This window comes from Ammodytes marinus, assembly GCF_949987685.1.
Source record: "Ammodytes marinus genome assembly, chromosome: 14".
NCBI lineage: Eukaryota > Metazoa > Chordata > Actinopteri > Uranoscopiformes > Ammodytidae > Ammodytes > Ammodytes marinus.
The window spans coordinates 22,923,133-22,944,743 of NC_137218.1; the positions used below are offsets into that span (position 1 = coordinate 22,923,133).

The 21,611-nt window shown below is 39.3% G+C and overlaps 1 protein-coding gene across 2 annotated transcripts in view; it reads right to left on the minus strand.

Moving 5' to 3' along the window:
- LOC307261194 (CD166 antigen homolog) overlaps positions 1 to 19,800 on the minus strand; it is a 51,758-nt gene extending 31,958 nt beyond the window's left edge. Inside the window, exons 1-2 of one of the 2 annotated variants that reach the window (XM_080041674.1) lie at positions 19,737 to 19,800; positions 19,557 to 19,658 (exon numbers count right to left, since the gene is read on the minus strand). In XM_080041674.1, coding sequence (XP_079897800.1) covers positions 19,557 to 19,614 — 58 coding nt within the window. In that variant the 5' untranslated portion in view covers positions 19,615 to 19,658; positions 19,737 to 19,800. Of the gene's footprint in view, positions 1 to 19,556 lie in introns of both variants that reach the window. The other variant, XM_080041675.1, reaches the window with a different exon arrangement.
- Between the last annotated feature and the right edge of the window lie 1,811 nt (positions 19,801 to 21,611).

Here is a 21,611-nt window from a genome sequence, read left to right on the forward strand (position 1 = left end):
TGAATACAAAACAGAATATTTGCCTTTGTTTCTAACTTGAAACAATACGCTTTAAATTTGTGACATTAAAAATAGTTTTGGCAGTAGGTATATTTGATAGTTTTAGGAGCCATTATGAGGGTTTAATATATATAAATATGCAAGAGGCCGTTTTCTGGGGTTGAATGGCTCTTAACTAATGTGTCACTTTTATACTTAATTCTCAAGGTAAAAAGTGTCAGTACCTTATTACAGATGAAGTTATGACTTGAATTTAAGATAGCCCATTCCTAATCCTAGCGTAAACAAAATATAGAAAAACAATGTATACGAGTAGGCTAGTAACACAGTTTATGTAGCGGATGTTTATGATTGCAGTTAACTTCACTATTTCTTTTGTCTTAACCTCTCATGCACTTGTTGACTTAAACTTGAAATACAGGCATACAAGCATGTGTATTTAAGATCCCAGGTTGGAAATGGGACAAAGGCCAATCAATGGGTATTTGACTGCACAGAAAAAAAAGAAGGTTTAACCACGTGACATGTAAGACACAGTAGTAATTTTACACCGCCTGCATGGCAGGAATGTAGCAGCACATGTTTTTCAAGTTTGTCAGACTGTGAGTTAATGGTGAAACAATGAAAGCCATATGTTCCTTTTGGAAAAGATGAACCCTCAAGGTGATAACACCAATTCATAAAACTCCAGATTAAGGGGAAATACATAATTTATTTTCTGCAAAAACTTGACAGGTAGAGTCATATAAGGACTCAGGTTGGCTACTGTCAGAGTTTATTTCAGGAAGATGTGGAACTATGACAACGATTAATGATTGTTGATGTGATTATGTTTTCATAGGGAACAATCTAGTAGAAATAAGACATTTATTTTCTTCTATTCATTTCTGCCAGCCTGTTACAGTTCCAATATATTTAGCTTTTTTTCGAATCACTTCAAATAGATTCTTCTTTCAATCTAATTAATTTCCGATACTTCCTGACTGATCAAGTCATAGACAACTTTAGATTATCGCATGAATGTTTACTTTTATAGGGTTGAATCCATATTCTTACCTTCATACATTATGAAGTTAGAAACTCTTTAGAGGTGACCTGAATACAAATGCAACTGAATACAAAATGTTTTAAACACACATACTCCCAGTCCCTTCTAAAGAGTTCACAAGTTGGCGAGCATGAAGTTGAGTCATCAACATCACCTGACCAGGTGAAGATAAATGGCAGTTTGGGAAAAGTATTTTTATTCTTCACTTTACTTAACTCAGCGGATGCTGCGGACTCAGCGGATGCTGAGTTAAGTTAAGTTAGTAGGTTTAACTACTGTATGCCGTGTGCACTGTCCAGGTTCCTACTAGATAGTCTCAGACTTACACGGCAGCAGAATGCTAAATATATTTGCGGAGGGAAACATCCCGTTTACTTTGTACTAGAAGGTCCTGTTGTCCCTGTACCTGCAATGTTTGCTTTGTCTCAAACTAACCCTGGTTAACACACAAAAACGATGTACTCTTAAGTAAAAAAGACATGTCACAAAAATAAAAATAACCTAAATTTTTAACAGAAAACAATAAGGAGCCTGTTTTCTGCTGTTTGGTTTTCATTTGAGTAGTTGACAGGTAGGGAACATGTCAGGGATGTTGTCTGTCACTTCTTTGTGTGTGCAGTATTGCACCTGGGCAAAGGTGTCTATTTGTTGAAAGACCTGAAAAACCTGGTGACCCCAGGTGTCCAAGTGTGTCACAAGATATTCTAAATAATACAAATCTTTCAAGTTAATAATTACACCTGACAAATGCCTCCTTCTTCCAAACAAAATTGCAGGTGGTCAATTCACACTTATATCTGAATATCATTCATTAACATTTTTCGTTGTGTTTATTACAAATGACTCTCCAGCGAAAGGTTTTATCCATTGGTGGAACAAACAACGCTGGGGTACTGGGTAAATCTAGCTATTTCTCTAGGAGGTCTGAAACTAAAAGAACCACTTAATTTATTTTTTTTTAAATTATCTTTATTTGGAGACACATTCGTATATGCAGTTTACAATCATATTGATGCAAAATATACACTGCTCCATCCTTTTTTTTATATAGAGACAATAAAAAGAACAAAAAGAACAGGGGGTGGTTTCAGTTTCAAAAATGTGGAATGAAATAAGTACAGCAGGGGTTGTATTTGAAAGCTAAAAAGAAAAACATGACACATAAGTATAAATAAAAAAAAAAAAAAACAAAGACAACAGATCAGATCAATCATACAAAAGAAGGTCGTTTCTGTGCGATATATCTCTTCCACTTTTCCCATAAGAACCACTTAATTTAACATGTGGATTCAAGGACTCGTGGACACTTCAGGGATTGATTGGGAAATAATACAAAATCTCTTAGACCTTAACATGGGCTACATTTATTACTCATTTAAAGCTGTTGGTCTGGTATGCTGTATGGAATGACTTGCTTACACAAGGTTTGATCCATAAGTCTGTTATATCAGTGTCTACTATTGTATTTTATTTTATGCAGCATCAGCTTTTGCTTTGTTAAGTGTATATGAACTGAGAAACTGGAGGTACGGTCTTCTTCATTTTTAAGCTCCTTTTCAGTCAGAGACGAATTGGAATGTTGCCCTTGAGCACTTCACACTCTTTCTAAGGCCCTTGGAACTCTGCAAGTTTTAACTTGGTCGAAAGGAGTGTTGGAATCTCCAGGCGAACAGAACTGACAGTTTTAGTTGTATTGTATTGTATTTTATTGGGATCTCCATTAGCTGAGGCCATAGCCAAAGCTATTCTTCCTGGAGTCCACACAACACCTTTGCATCTATACACTGCAGTGCATAATTACATTAAATAATGATCACCATGACAAAACAGTGATAACGGAAATGGTAACAAAAGTAATAAAAATAACTCTACAACAGTCAAAATTAAATAAAATAAAAATAATACAAAATTAACAAAACACAGGACCTAAATTATTCACAGAAACATAGAGATAAACTTATATAAACATGACAGGTGTAATTGATGGTCAGACCAGACAAAAACATATATAAACAGAAACAATTAATGATGATTATACTGATGGGAGTGGCATCATTGGTTAGATATTAGCCACTGCAGAGAGCTGCTCGACTAGTAGATGTTTTTTAAGTAATAGTTTGAATCGATTTTTGCAATTTTCTTGAATAATATGTCCAGGCATGGTGTTCCATTTACTCATGGCTCTATATAATGCTGTACTCTTCGCTCTGTTTGTTTTCACCTTAGGTAGTGTGAATCTTCCTTCCATCGCATGCCTGGTGTTATAATTGTGTTTATCAGAACTGAAACTTAAACATTTATACAATACCCTCGGCAATTTAGTCACTGAAATTTTCCTCGTAAAATTAAGCAAAGAGGCAGTAAATCTATTCTTAACACTTAACCAGGATAGAAAGTTGTGCATTATTTTCACATTACTCCTATAGGAACACCTTAATAAACAGCGTGCAGCCTTATTCTGAGCAATTTGCAATTTTTTTATATGTGACATGGCAGCTCCTGACCAAACCTCTGAGCAATAGTCCAGATGAGCTAAGACAATTGTTTTAATGACATTTCCCATTATATTCTTTGGTAAAAAATGTGAACATCTCCGTATAACTGAGAGACCTCTGCCCATTTTAACTACCACCTTACCAATGTGTTGAGCCCAGGATAAATTACTGTCTACAATTATGCCAAGAAGTTTGGTCTTTTGAACTTGTTCAACTGCCATACCCTTAATGTACAAATTCAACTTGGGATCATTTGATAACAGATGTTTTGTCCCAAATACAAGGCTTTTTGTTTTAGAAACATTAAGAACTAGTTTGTTATGTGTTACCCAGTCCAATACTAACTGCAATTCATTGTTCAAGACATTATTAAGCATTTCAATTGTGGACTCTGACACATATATTGTTGAATCATCAGCATACATCGCTATTTTTGCATTTGTTACAGTTAAAGGTAGTTCATTTGTAAATACAGAAAATAGCAGTGGTCCCAGGCAACTTCCTTGTGGAATTCCACAGTTTAATGATTTGAACTCAGAGAAATGTCCGTTGAAGTACACTGTCTGTTTCCTATTAGCTAAGTAATTTCCTAGCCAGAGTATTGCAGTTGAATTGAAACCATATCCTTTAAGTTTTTGCAATAGCAGATTGTGATCAATTATATCAAAAGCTGCACTGAAATCTAACAGTACAGCACCTACTAAATTCTTGTTATTGATTTCTCTATGCCAATCATCAGTCATTTGAATAAGGGCTGTGCTAGTGGAATGCCCGCCTCTATAAGCATGTTGAAAGTCTGTATTTAAATCATTAGCTGAAAAATAGCATTGTATTTGTTCAAAGGCAATTTTTTCCATGATCTTACTCATAGCAGGCAGCAAACTAATTGGTCGACTATTAGGGCCACTGAATGGTACAGTGGCATTCTTTGGTAGTGGAACAATCTTTGCAATTTTCCATGCTTGTGGGAAAACACATTTTTCAAAACTTAGATTCAACATATGACAAACTGGAGTGGCAATCAAGTTTGCTACCAGTTTCAAAAGTCTCACATCCATGTTATCCACACCAGATGGTTTGTCTTTACAATTTAAAAGCAACTTTTCCACGTAGCTAACATTGACTTTAGTAAATTCAAATGTGCATTTTTTACCTCTCATAATTTGATCTCTAATCAAGGTTTGTGATTGCATGTTGTTTGTTTGGCACATTTCATTCCTAAGTTTCTCCACTTTGTTATTGAAAAAGTTGCTAAGGTGATTGGCAATTCCTACAGGCGTAATAATGAAATGTCCTTCTGATTCAAGAAATGATGGAGGTGACTTAGATTTACTGCCCATCATGTCATTAAGAATATTCCACATTTTTTTGCTGTCATGGCTTGCGTTACGAATCACATTTACAAAATACATCTTCTTCTTCCTTTTATTTAATTTTGTTACATAATTTCGTAGTTTACGATAAACTTGCCAATCCGATTCAAATTTAGAATTATTTGCCATTATCTTTGCTTGATCTCTCTGCTCCATACAATCCTTCAATTCCTCATCAATCCAACAGGATCTGACATTTCTAACAGTTCTCTTCCTCACAGGTGCATGTTTATCAGTTATTTCTCCAAACAGCTTATCAAAAGCCTCCACCGCATCATCTGGATCATCCTTCCACAACACACTATCCCAGCAAATATTTCTAACGTCTTCTATAAAACAGTCTTCATTGAAGTGTTTGTATGATCTCTTTATAATGATTTTGGGTCCAGCTTTCGGGACCTTTGTTTTCCTCACTACTGCCACTAGGTTGTGATCACTACATCCAACTGGTAATGATATGGCCTTGTTACATAATTCTGCTTTGTTAGTATATATATGATCTATACAAGTTGCTGTTCTTGATCCATCCCTTTTTAAGCACACTCTTGTTGGTTGGGTTATCACTTGAGTTAGTCCACATGCATCTGTGACAGCAAGAAGCTTATTCTTAAGTGGACAGTCCAATGATTTCCAATCAATGTTGAGGTCTCCCAGGAAATATATTTCATTTGCATGATCACATACATTATCTATCATATCACACAGTGTATCTAAGTAATCAGAGTTTGCATTAGGTGGCCTATAACAACAACCCACTAATAAGGGCTTCAAATGAGGAATATACACTTGAAGCCATAATGCTTCTAGGTCTGCTAACATAAGATCCACCCTTAATTTTACTGGTATATGATTTTGGATGTAAACAGCTACACCACCTCCATTTGCATTTCTGTCTCTCCTATATATATTATATCCTTGAATATTCATTACACTATCTTCAAACGTGGAATCCAGATGAGTCTCTGATATTGCTAAGACATGTATGTTACCTTCTATTAGCATATTGGAGATATCAATTAATTTATTTCTAAGGCTACATATATTAATATGAGCTATCTTCAGCCCTTTCCTTGGTAATTTAACAGAAGTCATTCTACATAATCATTTATGTTATCCATAATGTTTTCATTTATTAACTGATCCATCTCAGAGTTTATACCCCTACAACCATTCATTAAACTAATCCTAGGTCCAAACAAAAGTGACATAAACCAACAAATACATCCCACAAAAACATTAACCCACACCAAAGGCCCCATTCTCTCTGGGTACCCATTGTTTGTGATCATTGTGAACATATCTCTCCCTCTACCATAGTTCCAAAATGTAAATAAAATAAATAAAGAAAAAAACGAGTCCCCTCTCAAACCATATTCCAATATTCTGCATATCTGCTCTTGAATGCAGCAAGTTCATATTGTCACGTGACTGAAATCACCATGCCAACAGCGTCAATGATCGAGGTCACATGACCAGAAACTGATGACCAAAACAATGTTCTCAGTAACTGCCGCAGCCCGGTTATATTATCAGAAAGGAGAAAAAATAGAAAAAGAAAGAAGAAGAAGGGGGTCATACTTCACGGAGTAAACCTATCAATTGTCATTAGTCCTCGTCAACACTCATCATTGGACTCATTCGGATCGTGTTCTCTAAGAAAGTCCTCCAACTTTACCTCCAACTTTACCTTGTTCTCTAAGAAAGTCCTCCAACTTTACCGGGTCATCAAAGAAGTTGTGCTCATGCCCTTTGGAAATCTTTATAGTTGCCGGATAGATTAGGAAGGCGAGGAAACCAGCCTCACGAGCCTTATTCATGGAGTCATAGCAGGATTTACGTCGTACTCTGGTTGCCATGCTGTAGTCCGCGGTAAAGTGGACCTCCATCCCTTCTATGTTCAATGGTGAGTTTCTTGCTTCTTTAAGGATAAGGGCTCGATCCGTATATTTCAGACACACAAAAATAAGCACTCTTGATTTAGCGGTAGCATTCACCCGCGGGGGTCCAATGCGATGCGCTCGCATAATCTCCGGTGGAGCGTCTTTCAGTGTGGGAAACCACACCGATAGCTGAGTGTTGAGATATTGTGTGGCATTTGGGCCCTCTGTTCCCTCAGGAAGTCCATGAACACAGATATTGTTTCTTCTACTTCGATCTTCAAGGTCCGCTAGCTTTGCTTCAACTGTTGTTAGAGATTTCGAAAGGGAACAAGTAGAGCGTTCTACCTTTTCTGTGCGTTTTAATAAAGTTGCATGGTCAGCTCGGAGTGCACCGGTTTCTTCTTTGAGTGATAGAATGTCCGTCTGTAACACATCAAAGCGTTGCTCGAGACAGGTAAATCTCTCCTTTGCGATGGCATCAGCTTTGGAAAAATGTTTCTCCAGAGCAATGTCAATCAGCTCGGCCAGGTTTCCAGATGATTCCATTGTTTGCAAAGCCTCCGATGCAGCTGGCGGTGCTCTGTTTTTTTTCCACGCGTCATATAGGCCTACACAAGTTACTTCGACACTTGATTTTTTAATTTATTTTTGTAGAGCTATTGTGCTATGTTAGACACTAAATCAGCTCGACAGGTACTCCAGTTTTAAAGCCAACAGTTTACTCGTACTGCATTAGGAAAAGTAGGTAGAGGGAGATCAGGATGCAACTACCCACTAGCAGCCATTTTCAGCAGCAGTTAACATGCCTTACTCCTTCAGGTTGCCACAGACAGTTGAGCCAGAATGTGTGTAGCAACTGAGTTTGAATTTAGAGGGAATGTGTTCAAATGAGAATGAAATAGATAAGATGACTTTGCTCTCCAGGATATCATCAATTTATTTATTTTGCACATATTTAACTGAACTCACTGAGCATCAACAGTCAACAATCCTATCAAAGCTACATCAGGCTTCTTGACTTGGCCAAAGGATCTCTCTACAAGGGAGATGTAACTGCTCAAGACTCAAGATTGAGAGAAGTACAGTGTGAGAAAAAAGCAGAAAAGCCTTGCGTTGCCTATCCTGTATTTACAGCAGATTTGCATAAAGTAGATTTATTCTTCAACTGGAGGCAATCCTTTTAGGTTCAACTATTTAATATGAGAGTTCTGTCACCATCTTCCCCACTCTGAATCCCCTTTATCACTTCACACAAGGTAGATGTGAAAAGAAACAAACTAAAGGGTTGAAAGATTAAAATAATGTGAACAACCCAACCCATGATAACATGCTACTGAAGGGATAGACGACATGACGTGATGTAAATGGCTTGAGCAACATTTTAATTCCTTTTTGGACTGAATTGTGAGTATTCCATGGCTGTGACAGTCCCAACTATTTTTAGTGGAAACAACACAGGTAGGCACAGGCTCACTCTCCTAGAATCAACAATCCCTGATACAGCCAAGTCCATATTCAGATAGTCTGTTTTCCCGAATAAGGTTGCTTTTGTATCCCTCCAATGACTAGGGACAGGAAGTATACCTTTTTCGCTGTTGCCGAGAAAAACAGCTGGAACAAGGGGTGTGAACACAGTACTAATCAGTAGCTGAACTGAAATGCTGTGCTAGAGTCAGAGAGAGTGTACTGTACATTGGACTAGACATAGAAGAGAGAGACATGGAAAGGCTAAATGTGAGCCAATGCAGAGGTAATGAGACAGTTAAACAGGAAATTGGTGCAGGAGACGAGCCAATCCCTCAATTGCCTCAGGTTAGCTTTATTAGCGTTTGTATGTAATCAGCAAGAGAAAGAGGGATGGATGGCAAGCACTGCACATTTGAATTGTAGCTTTGTGGGTTTTCTTAACCCTAATCTTTTACTTGGTTGGTCACTGCAGCAAGCAGCACAACTGTACTGTACTGTCGGTTTTAGTATCAGCCAACTTTTTAAGTGTGTCCTACTATACTAGGGGATAGGTATAGATTCTTCCAAAAGTATCCCTTCAATAGAAATCCAACCCTGCTTTATTATCAGTGGTAAACATATTTAAAAAAAGGGTTAAAAAGGTTCATGTAGTAAGTAACAGAAAGGTCAGCTACTGACTCACAAGCTGTAATTGCTGTTAACAGTGCTAAGACGAAAAGAGACAGCTTTGTGGTGATGGAAGTTATCTGTGACTGGTCCATAGGAGATCACCCTGGCATTTCCTCAATAAGGCCAAAAGAGGCAGAGCTTCCAGTGGTTTCCATCTAGTCCAGTCAAGTTAAAATTAGACCTTAATACCCTTGGCCTCCGCTGAGAAACATCAGAGTACAGCAGACTTGGTCCTGCTTTGCCTTACTCAGAACAATAAACTACAACCTTTCATGAAGACTTAACATTACTCTAAGCAGTGATCCATGCAAAAATACTAGATCTTAAGTCCTACGATTTCAGTTACAAATGTGATATTTTTCATACTGTACATTAGAACAACCGTATTAAGATCTCTATACTCATATTTTCTGAGTAGAACTAACATACTGTACACTAGAGGTAAATAGTTTTTTTATTAGTAGCGGGATTTTTTTCACTAATCTGTGTTGAATCAAAACGGTCGAGAAATAAATTGTCTTTTTGACTTGGGTCCTTTTTCTGATGAATATAATCTGGCACCCTAACAGGCATCATAATATGGTTTAGCACTCGTAAAATAATTGTTTTGGAGTCTTAAGTTGTATTTTTCAGGCTCCCACAAAAACTGAAGACAATGCCATCTATTCGTTGACCAGTTGAACATAGCAGGACAGCCAACTGGCAGAGTCAAGACATGCAGTTGTGTTATGGAAAGTCTCACGCTGCCGCCTCAATCTCTGGACTGATATGGCAATCTCTGACGATAGCATTTCAGTCTGGGAACAGGGTGTATTGCAGTTTGCCAGGATCACAGATAATTGGCCATCTCAGGCTGCATGCTGATGAATGACATAACACATTCTGACAGGGTCCCATCAAGGAGAAAATATGAAAATCTGTCATGCTTTGACTTGTCTTGCCTACCAAGTTCTCAATTTAAGTCCAGGACAAACCAAGGAACTCTGGGGCCTATGAGTTACGCCTTACCTACTACTTTACTAATTACAACTTACTAAAAAAGGAACAGGGACAGAGGGGCGCAGCAGCAGACTGACCACCCTTTAACTGGAGGACAGCGCAATCACTATACCAGATTCAGGGATGTTTATCTGTAACTAACCCTTAAAATAAACACTGAGGATCTTTCTACATGTTAATAATAGGTGCAACTTAATGCAACTAACCAGGGGAAATAAGTGGTGAAAGGGTTTTCACTTTTCAGGATACTCTTGATGCTGTGGCTACCAAAATAACAACACTAAATACGTATTTAAAAAACAATGTTGCACTAACCCTTGCCCTTGTAACATGATGACTGTTGTGCAGTGTGGCTTGTTGTTTGGGGGCATGTCATATCATGTTGGTGAATTTAACCAAAAACCCAGAAAAATAGAACAATTGCAAAGTTTGTGACACTGTAAATCTCCTATCAGTAAAAAAAACTGTCTCTGACATGCCAAGAGAAACTGGGAGTAGTCATAAAAAAGGAAAGAAAAACACCAGTGGCTAGCAAAGTAGATTCACTGAGACGAGCCCATGGCAGTAAAAGCAATTTTAAGACGAGCACAATGCCAGGATTTACTGTGGGATTTAGCACCATTCAAAGGAATAATCTCTTAATTACTGCATAGACTTTTTTCTTTTTAAATGGTGTCCAACAAACATCTAAATAGAAAGTTGAACAACCATTTCTAATTCCCTGAGCCTCATTTTTCACAAAGCCAGCATGACGTGGGCGTAATTTGTTGATTGAAAATCAATTCTACCATTAAACTCTTAGCATCATAATGTTGGTGGCGGGTGTGCTAGATTAAGACTTTAAGACCTGTGCTTTTCCCCTTGTGCTAGGTGTTCCCACTACAAATGGTTGTTGTTGCAAGGACTGTTTACCAAAATGTAAAGCTTCCAAAACTAAGACATTTAACAAGAAGCTTGAGCCCTTCCTTAGAAGTGAGAAGCAATGAATTTCAGATTTATTATTTCAATATAATGCATGATACTGATAGTTAAAACATTAATATTAGAGACAAGGGCTGCAATTCCAGCCATTATTTTGCAGCACAATAATTATGGAAGAGAAACAAAGTTGGTTGAAATCCTATAATAGACTATGATTCAAATATAATAGAAGGTCACATATTAGGTAAAGTGCACTTTTTGATGACTTTTCAACACAATAATGTGTCCTTGGTGTGTTCATAGATCCCTTAGTAATGAGTATAAACAATACAGTCCTTTTTAATGATCTTTTACTGTTTGCATGTTTTTTCAGTTTGTTTGATTGTTTGTTTGTTTAGCAGGTAAGCCTCTTGCATCAGCATATTGGACGAGTGAGGCGGCAAACTTCAATTGTAGGCCCACACCCTGGAGCAATGTTGGAGTATTTCATGTTCAGCGACAGTCAGAAAGTCAGAAAAAAGTGTGTGTAGTTACGCCTTATTTGAAAAAAGGTTACAGGGACTACACAGAGCTTTCTGTTTTTGTTGATTCAAGTGTCCTCTTTGGCCAAGATCCAAGCAAACACTTGGCGCCTGTCACCGTTTGCAAAGGCAACACGTCCTGCCCCGGGCTGCAGTGAGCTGATCAATCAGAGCCAACTGGTCTTTTTGGAAGGGGGCCTTGAAGAGACCGGCACTTAAACAGAGCGCTTCAGAGATGGTAAAAAAGGGTGGAAAATAGTTGAAGTACCAATCGCAATGTGAGAAAAACAATGTGTTTTTCGTTAATCAAACCAGGTAAATGTTTTTCTAGTAGACACCCGAAATACAGGTGTGAACCTGAAAATGTGTGTAATATGTCACCTTTAATGGATCCTCTTTTGGGTCATGACCATTGTCTGTCCTAAAAGCATGCAGCATTAACAAAAAATGTGACTGAGAGTAATTTTCTCAATTACAACATAATGTGTGCCTTTTTCTACTATGGGGCTATACATCCATGTGTCTTCACAAATCAGAAGAGGGTCTAATTATTTCTCCCTCTCAAGTTATTCATTCTACAGATCTTGATGTACAGCATTCAGCAGCAGTCTTGCAGATTGTGTGAACGTAGAGATTAGACCAGACAGCTATCCTGCTTTACAGTGCTGAAACTTGAGCAGCTCAACCACATCACAGATCCAAAACTAATGCAATATATCATGTTGTACCACCAACCGCTTCAAAAGCACAGGGGTGGCTGTCAGCTTTAAAACCAAAAGCCTTGGCTACGGGCTGCACAAGGTCTAGAATTACCAACAGAAACAGCATGCATGAAGGATAACAGCAAGATACACCCGCAAGATTTTAAGGGGAAGTAATGGAGGGGATTGTATCAACATTACAATTCTTTGCATGTGGAAATCCCACTACTGAATAATAAAATGTTTCTAACATAATGTGAGCTTGTCAGATCAAAGTTCTTCCAGACTCTCAATTTGTTTCATATATAGCCTTGTGTTCTCTAACGAAACTTGTGTGGTTATGGTTTCAACATCTTACAAACGGATGCGGCTCACGTATAGCATATTATCGTTAGATTGATCTTTTCTTTTCAAAGTTTAGAGACACCGCTTATTAAAGCAGCATCTCAACATACCTGTCAGACACACTAGTCTTCAGGTTCCCACTGGTTTATGTCAGGACCCTCATAAAACCAGAAACCCAATTAAAGCAACTCAAGGTCAGTCCATTCAGTTCCTCTAAAATTCATCTGACTTTTTTTTGTTTACTCCGCAGCACTGCTGCAGGCAAACATAAGTAGCTTTGTGCATCTACATATTTAATTCCCAAGTTGTCCCAAATGCATATAGCGAGGTTACAGCCTTCCTGAAGTGAGAAAAATTTGTATTCAACGGTCTACGTCTTTAGGAATGAGGAGACAGATGTTTATGCAGCTGAACACATCCAAAAGTGTGTTTATCAATCGAGCCATGGTTAGACAACCAGCAGAAGGCTGTTAAGTAAAACCCTCTTCAGTAAAAAAAAAAACAGAGGTGCATTTTCAAGTGTCTTCTCTTGACATACTTGCCGTCTATTTTTTTTTAACTATCCTTCATCTAAAGGAATTGCACATTTTGAAGATGTGTTTCCCATTCGCACACACAAAGGGGAACTTGTAAAAAAATAAACCCAAAAAAGTATCTCACAATAAAATACATCTCACACAGGGTAGCATTACAAGCTGCCGTTCAAACCTGTTCAGCTTCTTGTCTTCTGAGTCCGAGGCATATTGACTGGAACTGTGCAACATCAAGAGCAACAGCAACATTATTTTTGATGCTAACAAAGAATCCAAATATGGTGATTTACAACGGTAGCACTTATAGGCATTAGGGACGTTCAGGGCAAAACAGGAGATGAATGCTTTGTGAAGACACTGGGATGCCTTCACAATTAAACGAAGTAAACAATGTCAACATGACCCACTTTCCTGTCTGCCCATGTTGTAAACCACCCAACTCACTATACGTTTATGTTGTAAACCATCCCACTATATATCAGTAAGGCAGAAGTTGCAAAACACGTTCAACATCATTCTGTGTGTACAGTATAGTATGAGTCCATAACTCAGCATTGTGCCCTCTGCCCCCCAGGCATGTTTGTACCCTATCTACATATACACAGTGTAACACAATCCTTTGGCATGCAGAGAGGCTCCTTCAAATGCAGCTGCTTTTGAGACAATCGGGACTATTCTGTGAACATACGACCTGTTTGTGAACATACGACCTGTTTGAGAACAAATGAAATACTGTGAAAAACAAAAGCTGGAGGAAGTCATAAAGCAGACAGTCTCACTGACTAATGCAATTATGTTGAAAAATGCCAGAATTGTTATGACTGAAATGTCTGGAAAAAAAGAGATAAGATTCAGCCCGATTAAATGTGCAACCCGTGTAGCCAGACTGTGCATAAAATAGATTTGAACTTCCTTGTAGCAAAAAATAACTAGGCAGCTAATGACTGGTGTCATTTTTCAAGTATTTGAGGTGGGAGTTTGACCAGCTTAACCGAACGTAGCTGACCTGAACCTCTGAGGAATGCAGGTCAAACAACAAGTCAAATGCTCGCATCTCAAGTATCAGGCGCACTCATATTCATAGGTGTTAGAGGAAAACTGGTACATTCTTCTTGACGATTTATAGGCATCCGAGAGAATTCAGAATGCATTTTGAACAACTGTTTTTGGCGGGTGGTGACTGTTTTCATATTGCTCCATTGTACAGTGTGTGTGTTATCACTATAGTGCTCCCTAGTCTGGGTTTCATAGAACTGGAGTTCTTCAGAAGTGATCTTTTCTTTAATAGACTTTGAAGGGTCAGCGGCGCTCATCTTTTTTATATTCATTGGATAAGTAGTTCAATCTTATCTCCATTATTGCATCAAGGATGGGATCAATGCTTATCCTGAAACTTGCATTTCTTCATGAACTCGTAGATTCAAACCCGACAGCCACCCTTTCCTGTGCAAAGTCCCAATTATGTTATAATGCTCCCAAGTTTAGTTCAAAACCATAAGGTATACACAGGCAGGCTCAATAGCTATAGTGGTGGTGAAAGGCATCTGAAATCTCCAGGGGGGGGCAACAGCGCTGAATGGTTTTTCCTCCAGACCTCCTTCAGCTCAGCGGTAATAGCGTCTGTTCTCCTCTCTTGTTCCTGTAAGGGGGCCACTCTCAGCTACATCCGGCTTATTGACATCTAAAGGCTGCACTAATGACCACTAGTTCTAGGAGTCCATGCCCAGTTAGGGCTTCGGTTATGGCTATTGATTTTTTGAGAGTGAGTTTTAACAGGATCCATGGAGAACACTGAGTCTTACAAATATCCTAAGACTAATATCTGTGCATGTCAGCTTATGTGCATGGGTCGTTGCAGTCCTCAGTATTAGCATTCAAGGTTTAGGTTCAGTACAGAATATCAAAATGTCTCAGATTGTTAAAAGTTTCTGTCCCCTAGAGTGGCCAACCCAACATGCTGTATCTTCACATACATACTCCTTTTCTTTAATAGTTGGCTAATGCAATCAGCAAATACAACGTGAGCAGTGCGCACATTCCAAATACATTTATTCTATCTTTTATGGAAAGGTTAGTTTTTTTCAGTGGCCATCCCAGCACAGCGAGGATAGGTCTGCTGGCTAGGAATAACCTCCTATCAACATAAATAATACTGTTTCTGCACACAGCATGCCCATTCCGAAAGTAACCCATCCATTAAGGAACTCTCTCTCTCTCTCCCTCTCTCTCACACACACACACACACACACACACACTGTACGTAAACACAGCCCCGTCAGCAATTGATTTATTCTTTGATTGGCAATAGAAAATATAACAATCTTGTGATAAAACTTTCATTTTGATTGTCATGTACACAGTTCCCGGGGAGCTAAGAATGGAGATTTCCCTGAGGTAATTTATCAAAGTCAAATAGAAGATCCCATCTCTGTTACACTACTCCATTAACAGCTGCAGACAGGCAGAGAGGCAAAAGGGATTCTTCAGAGGATGATCATCAGCAGGGCCCCAAAAAAAAACCTTACATCAAGTTGCCTTGGTAATAAATGATTGTCTAATGACATAATAAATCTCTGAAAAAATCTCAACCTGTCTCCAAGCACAGTTGTTTCATCAATGGATCAATCGTATTATGGATTAAAACACATAAATGTCCCACATGGGGAATAAAATCCTCTCAACTTTAAATTCATCACACATTTTTTTAGTCATGTTATGCTCGTCAACTTGGTCAATAAATCAGAATGCGGAAATATGATAACGCAAGTCACTGAACTGCTTCCATTTACTGCTTTGACACAGTTTTCAACTTCCCGTTTTGATGAGGTCATGCTTCCGTCAAATGACTTCACAACATCATTACTGGTTGGAAACAACCTGACACCTCACCACAAGACAAACAGTGCAATGCACATGACTCACACTGCCTCTGTGTGTGTAAGTGTTTGTGTGTGTGTGTGTGTGTGTGTGTGTGTGTGTGTGTGTGTGTGTGTGTGTGTGTGTGTGTGTGTGTGTGTGTGTGTGTGTGTGTGTGGTTTCGGCATGATGTCATTTAGTTGTTCTTTTTTTCATAGTGTGTTTACTTAGTAGCTACTGTTCTGTGCTGGACATTGTGGAGGGTAAGGTGCTTTTTGTGGGGGAGTTATGGAAACTACATTTGGGAAAGGCCAGCGTTGTTTTCTGTCCCACACTCAAAACTGACCCGCTGAGGGGCCCTAACATTAGACACACTTCTCACCTTGACAAAGGAGGGACGGGGGGGCTAATCCCCACAGAGAAGAATCATATATATTCAAGATGGTGGTTTCTGTTTGTTCTATACCTCCTCTGGTCTCCCTTTTGCCCTATGATCATTTCATTTTCAACAGTTTACAGGTGCAATGTGCCATATTTTCCTACTAAACACACACCTATTGCTACGTCCTATGATCAAGATGCCAAGATTTTGAGTCAAATGTACAGAATTGTGATGCTATTCTATACAAAAGTCATTGATATTCCTGTCTGACGCACCTTTTAGATTAGTACGTTTTATTTAAAGCTCCACACACGTCACAAGATCTGCTTTAAAATACGTATCTGTGTTTCACTTCCACAATCTTGATTCTGGTGAAGCCGTGTTCCAAAGAATCACGCCCGCTGATGCATTTTAACAGCAGTAAGAGGACGAATTATTAAAGATGGCTACACCTCAGACACTAGGCATTTCATGGGGGATCTTTAAAAATTCCACATTAAGTTTTGTGTTACATGCAAATGAGGGGAAAACCAGTGGATACAAATGTAATGGTGCCACAAATGTCATAGCCACCCGACCCAATATGTCATTCACAGCTTTGAAAAGATCTCACAAGGGAAATCTTGTCATGGGACACGGAATTTCCTTAACCCCGTAGAGGAACCTTGTAAACCTTTAACCCTTCTCACATGACAATAGCAAAGTTATTGGATGTTTATGAGACGTGTATGAACAGTGGCATGGATTGGATTTCGATTGGGGTGGGGGGGGGGGGGGGGAGGGTGGGGGAGGGGGGAGGGGCCCTTCCTGAATAACGGATCAAACTAAAGACATCTGACAGAAAGATTTAGTGCTTTAGGCGCTTCAAACAGACTGTGACCTTTCAGAAAATGGGCTACCGGGGTGGGTATGAAGGTAGTTGAAGGTAGCTATCCACCCCTCAACTCCCCCCCCCCCCGCGGGTCTTCAAAATCTCACTCCCACACCTCCCACCGGTGACCCCCTGAAAAGGTATTTTCCCTCCAGAAAAAGACAAGCCGTTCCAACATGTTGGGGCACATGGAGATAGCATTACAAACCGCCTCAGACCCCCGAGCTACAGCGACTTAGAGTGCGACTGCATACCACACCCATTATCTTGAAGGTGGGGGGGGGGGAGTTTTGTTGTGGAAAAAAAAGTTGTAGGTTGAACTTTTATTTCCAGACGATCCTGTTCTTTTGTGCCCCCTGCATTGGCACGCCCACTCTGTCAATGAAGAAGTGGTATCAGTCAAATAAATAAGGGGGCTGTGTTTATTCAAGCAGTGCTAATGGTAGTCTATTAGAAACCATGCACCTTCCAATCATAATAGCCATAATTATATGACCATGCCCATTATAGGAATATATGTATGTGACCTGCAGCTTATGGCTAATGGGGCTGCTGAAAAAAACTACACAGAAGCCGTATTAAAAGCATTTTCATGGCAGGCCTTCAAACTCAATTATCATCTAGGACACATTCTATATTCACAAAGGCATGTGCAAGTGAAAGAACTGCACAGCTAAAGTGCCCCAAATGCTTCACCTAAAATTCTTACACAACGGGGAACCATTCCAAAAAGTTACTAATTCGCTCGCATTCTACAGTTTATCGGAAAAAACTTTTCTCCTAAAAGGCCAATCTCTGTCACTAATGATAACTTATCCATACAGTGCTAACACACACACAGTATGTGCTATAACCCTCTCACATCTGTGCTGGCTGCCTAGACCACTCTGTTCTAGAAGTCATGTTGAAAAGCCTCCCAGGGCTTCAAAACCGCCAAAATCCGTTTGAAAGCTCTCCCTGCCTTTGATGTGAGGAATGCTACAGGTCAAGTTAGAAACTGACTTCAGCTGCTATCTACTGTGCTGGTATCTGTCATTATGTTGGGGGGATAAATATGGATTTCATCATTTGCCCCAAAACAAAACCATGCGTGCTAACCCTCCCCCTGTGGAGTATTGAGCCTATCTGATCCACCCTGAGACAGGCCTGATAGCGTGAAGTGATGGAGATGGTGCCCCTGGCTGTGTCGAGTGTCAACCCCTTCCCCAAAAACCCCCACCTACCCACCCTCCCCCCACACACACACACACACGCGCTCAACCACCGGTTGTCAGGCAGGCTCTGACAAAGAGCAGCTCTGTGTGGACAGCAAGAGACACAGGACATTGACACACAAGACACAACACAGAGATTAGAGCTGAGGATAATAAAAAAAACACTTTTTTTAAATTCACTTATCCTGTGTGATTGACACGAGACCATGTCAGTGGTGCCAGCGCTGTTGATAGTCCAGTAAGTGTTGGAACTCTTTCCAAGGTTCAAAGGCCCACCCCTTATTTTCTGACCAACACAAAAGCCATCCACGATTAGCCCTCGGGGACATTTACAAGGGCTTTACGACTATTTAGGCTAATTGCCCAAACCTTTTTTGAATGTTCCAAGTTGTAGGCTACCCTTGTTTAGCACAATGGATATCATTTTACTTTATAAATAGACTACTCTAATAAGATAGATTTATTATTCCACTCAGCAGTTAGAGTGCCAACCTTCTTTTCAAAGCATTAAGATCAGGATAGGGGGGAAATGTAAGATAAACTATTGACTAGAATGACCAAAGCAATTAGACATAGGCTCTACGACAGTGTTATTTTTGTCCTCTTTTGGCCCATTCAACTGCACACCATAATAAACAGACACACACAAACAGAGGCTTGGGTTACAACTGAATTAGAACCATGTCCCTAAATATAAACAAATGATGTGATAGCAGGAGCAAACCTGGAGCAAACACGTTGTAGTCCAAGAGGGGGTGAGCGTGAGTGTTGGGAATACTCTGATAAAGTATTTACTGCCCAGGAGGCAAGTGGAGGGAAAACCCACTTGTTTTGAATTGACTCACCTGTTTATAGCCTACAGATAAAACGAGCTTCCATAGGTTTGACAGAGCTCTCCGTGAATTCATAGCCATAGCCTATAACCATTGATTTAATATGAAGACAAAGTTTAGCTACGCAGTTCTGTTTTTAACACACTTATTTTAAACGGTACATTTAGGATGCCCTCGAAAACAATGTCTGGTCCAGTCTGGGGCAGCCTACTGCCCAATGTATCATGTCAATGCTGCCTTGTAGCCTACCTTAGCCAATTACACATTCATAAAATAGGTTAATTCACCCTGCGAGTAGGATTCCTAGGCTACACACTTAGGAAGTAATTCGTTAAAAAGAAGCATAACGTTGCTCTTGTAGGCTATTAGTGACTAGCCAATGTAAAAAAAAAAAAAACTCTTTACTCCACCGTTTTTGAAAGGTGTTTGTTCTCGTATCGAGGCTTACCTTGGAGAAACGTCCCGCAGCTCACGAGAGCCAGAAACAGCAAAGCAGTCGAATCCATCCTCAGAAAAGTAGCCTTCAGGGTCTGTGGATACCTCTGGTGAGCTTCAAGAAAATTAGCCGAAGTCAAAGATATGCAGAATGGCAGTCTGGTGGGAGAGGTGTGGAAAGTCCGAAACGTACCAAAGTCCGTCTGTCTCAGTGAGGGAGCGCAGGTGAAACTGAGAGCTGAGTTGCGCGCGTGGACAGCAGCAGGAGCAGGACGCGGAAGGAGCCCTGTGGGACTTTTTGCTTCGATGTGTTGCCTTGAGGGGCTGTCGGAAATAGGATTACTCCCTGATGCAAGCGAGGGTCAGCCTTCAACAAGTTTATTTATGTTTTCAAAGTAGCCTGTGGCGGTTTAACTTTTACCAACATAAGGACATCGTTATCATCACATGTCAGATGTCACAACTTAGAGCTTGTATTAAGCTAGCAGAATCAGCATCTCCACGGGAACAAAGTTAAAGGCCTACTTCACCGGTTTGAATATGAAGGTGTATTGAATTCTGAGATCCTATGTAGTATAAATGTGCAAAAAAAAATTGAAATCGGTTCATCCTAGCCTGAGGAAAGGCAGAAAGAGTGTTTTTTTAACCCTATATTTCTCTTTCTCGTGACATCACAGAAAGAGAAGTATAGGGTTAAAAAAAAAACGTACTTTGTAAATATTACTGTGATGTCACAGTAAAAGACATCACAGTAATATTTACAAAGTAAGTTTTTTTTAACCCTATATTTCTCTTTCTGTGATGTCACGAGAAAGAGAAATATAGGGTTAAAAAAACACTCTTTCTGCCTTTTCTCAGGCTAGGATGAACCGATTTCAATTTTTTTTGCACATTTATACTACATAGGATCTCAGAATTCAATACACCTTCATATTCAAACCGGTGAAGTAGGCCTTTAAGTCTTAGCCTAACCGATTGATACAAATATTAATAATTAAATTAAGTGCAAGTTATAACTTATGAGTAGGTGAGCCATTGTAAATGTACACTGATAGGCTATAAAAAAGCTATTTATAGGCAATAGGCTGTTAGCATATTTGTTCTGCATAGATAGGAATTGGCTACCCTTTCCCAAACAAAATGCCAGTGATTTTCGGGCTTCAGGCGGCTAATAATACCAAAACATTAAGGTTGATGGTTGCACATATGCCAACATTCATTAGCCTACATTGTTCCAACTCCGTATTGCCCTTTGTAAAGTAGGACCTGCTATTCTCTAAAACTGTAGGCTACTGAAAAACCACTGGAACGTTTACGAGCGTCACCTGAAGGCAGCATATTTTCCGCCTTTTTTCGCTCCACCTTCAAGCCAGCGTTTACAATAAAACTATTATTAAAAGAGAACATTCCCGCGTAATTGTTTATCTGTAACTTTGTACGGACGCTCTCTCAACCAGCACATAAGATTTCATGTGAGACTGCCTTTTGAGAGCCTACTCATGTTGACACTTGAAACTTCTTCCTTAATCAGAGCTATCTTATCTTCAATTGAAATGGATAAAACAATATGATACTGTGGCTTAAAAGCAACAGGATATCAATTAGCCTATATCATAGATAATAATGTCATCCATGGTGAAGTTTTGTAAATAAGATAGGCTACTTAATCACCAAGTCTGCATATGAATATCACTATCAATAGGCCTATTATAGGTTAGCCTAATGTAAAATAGGTCTTAAATTAAAAAAAAATAACATTTTTAATTAGTGGAAGCGGACAAAGACCAGGTTATAGGTGACAGCAGTCAGAGTGAAAAGGTGCGGAAGGCTAACTATGGGTGTTACAGGTAGCCTACTCTCATAACTGAATAAACAAACAAACAACTGTAAATTGAATCCCTGGAACATTATTTTAAGTAACAAAGCTACCTGAAATTGTTACCGTGTCACTGATGTAGTTTACAGCAGATGGGCCCACAATTTTGTTTACAAACATATTCCAGTCTTTTGTTAGGTTACAAGTGCTTCAAGATAAAAAAAAATTATGATAAAATTATTCAATAGCCTA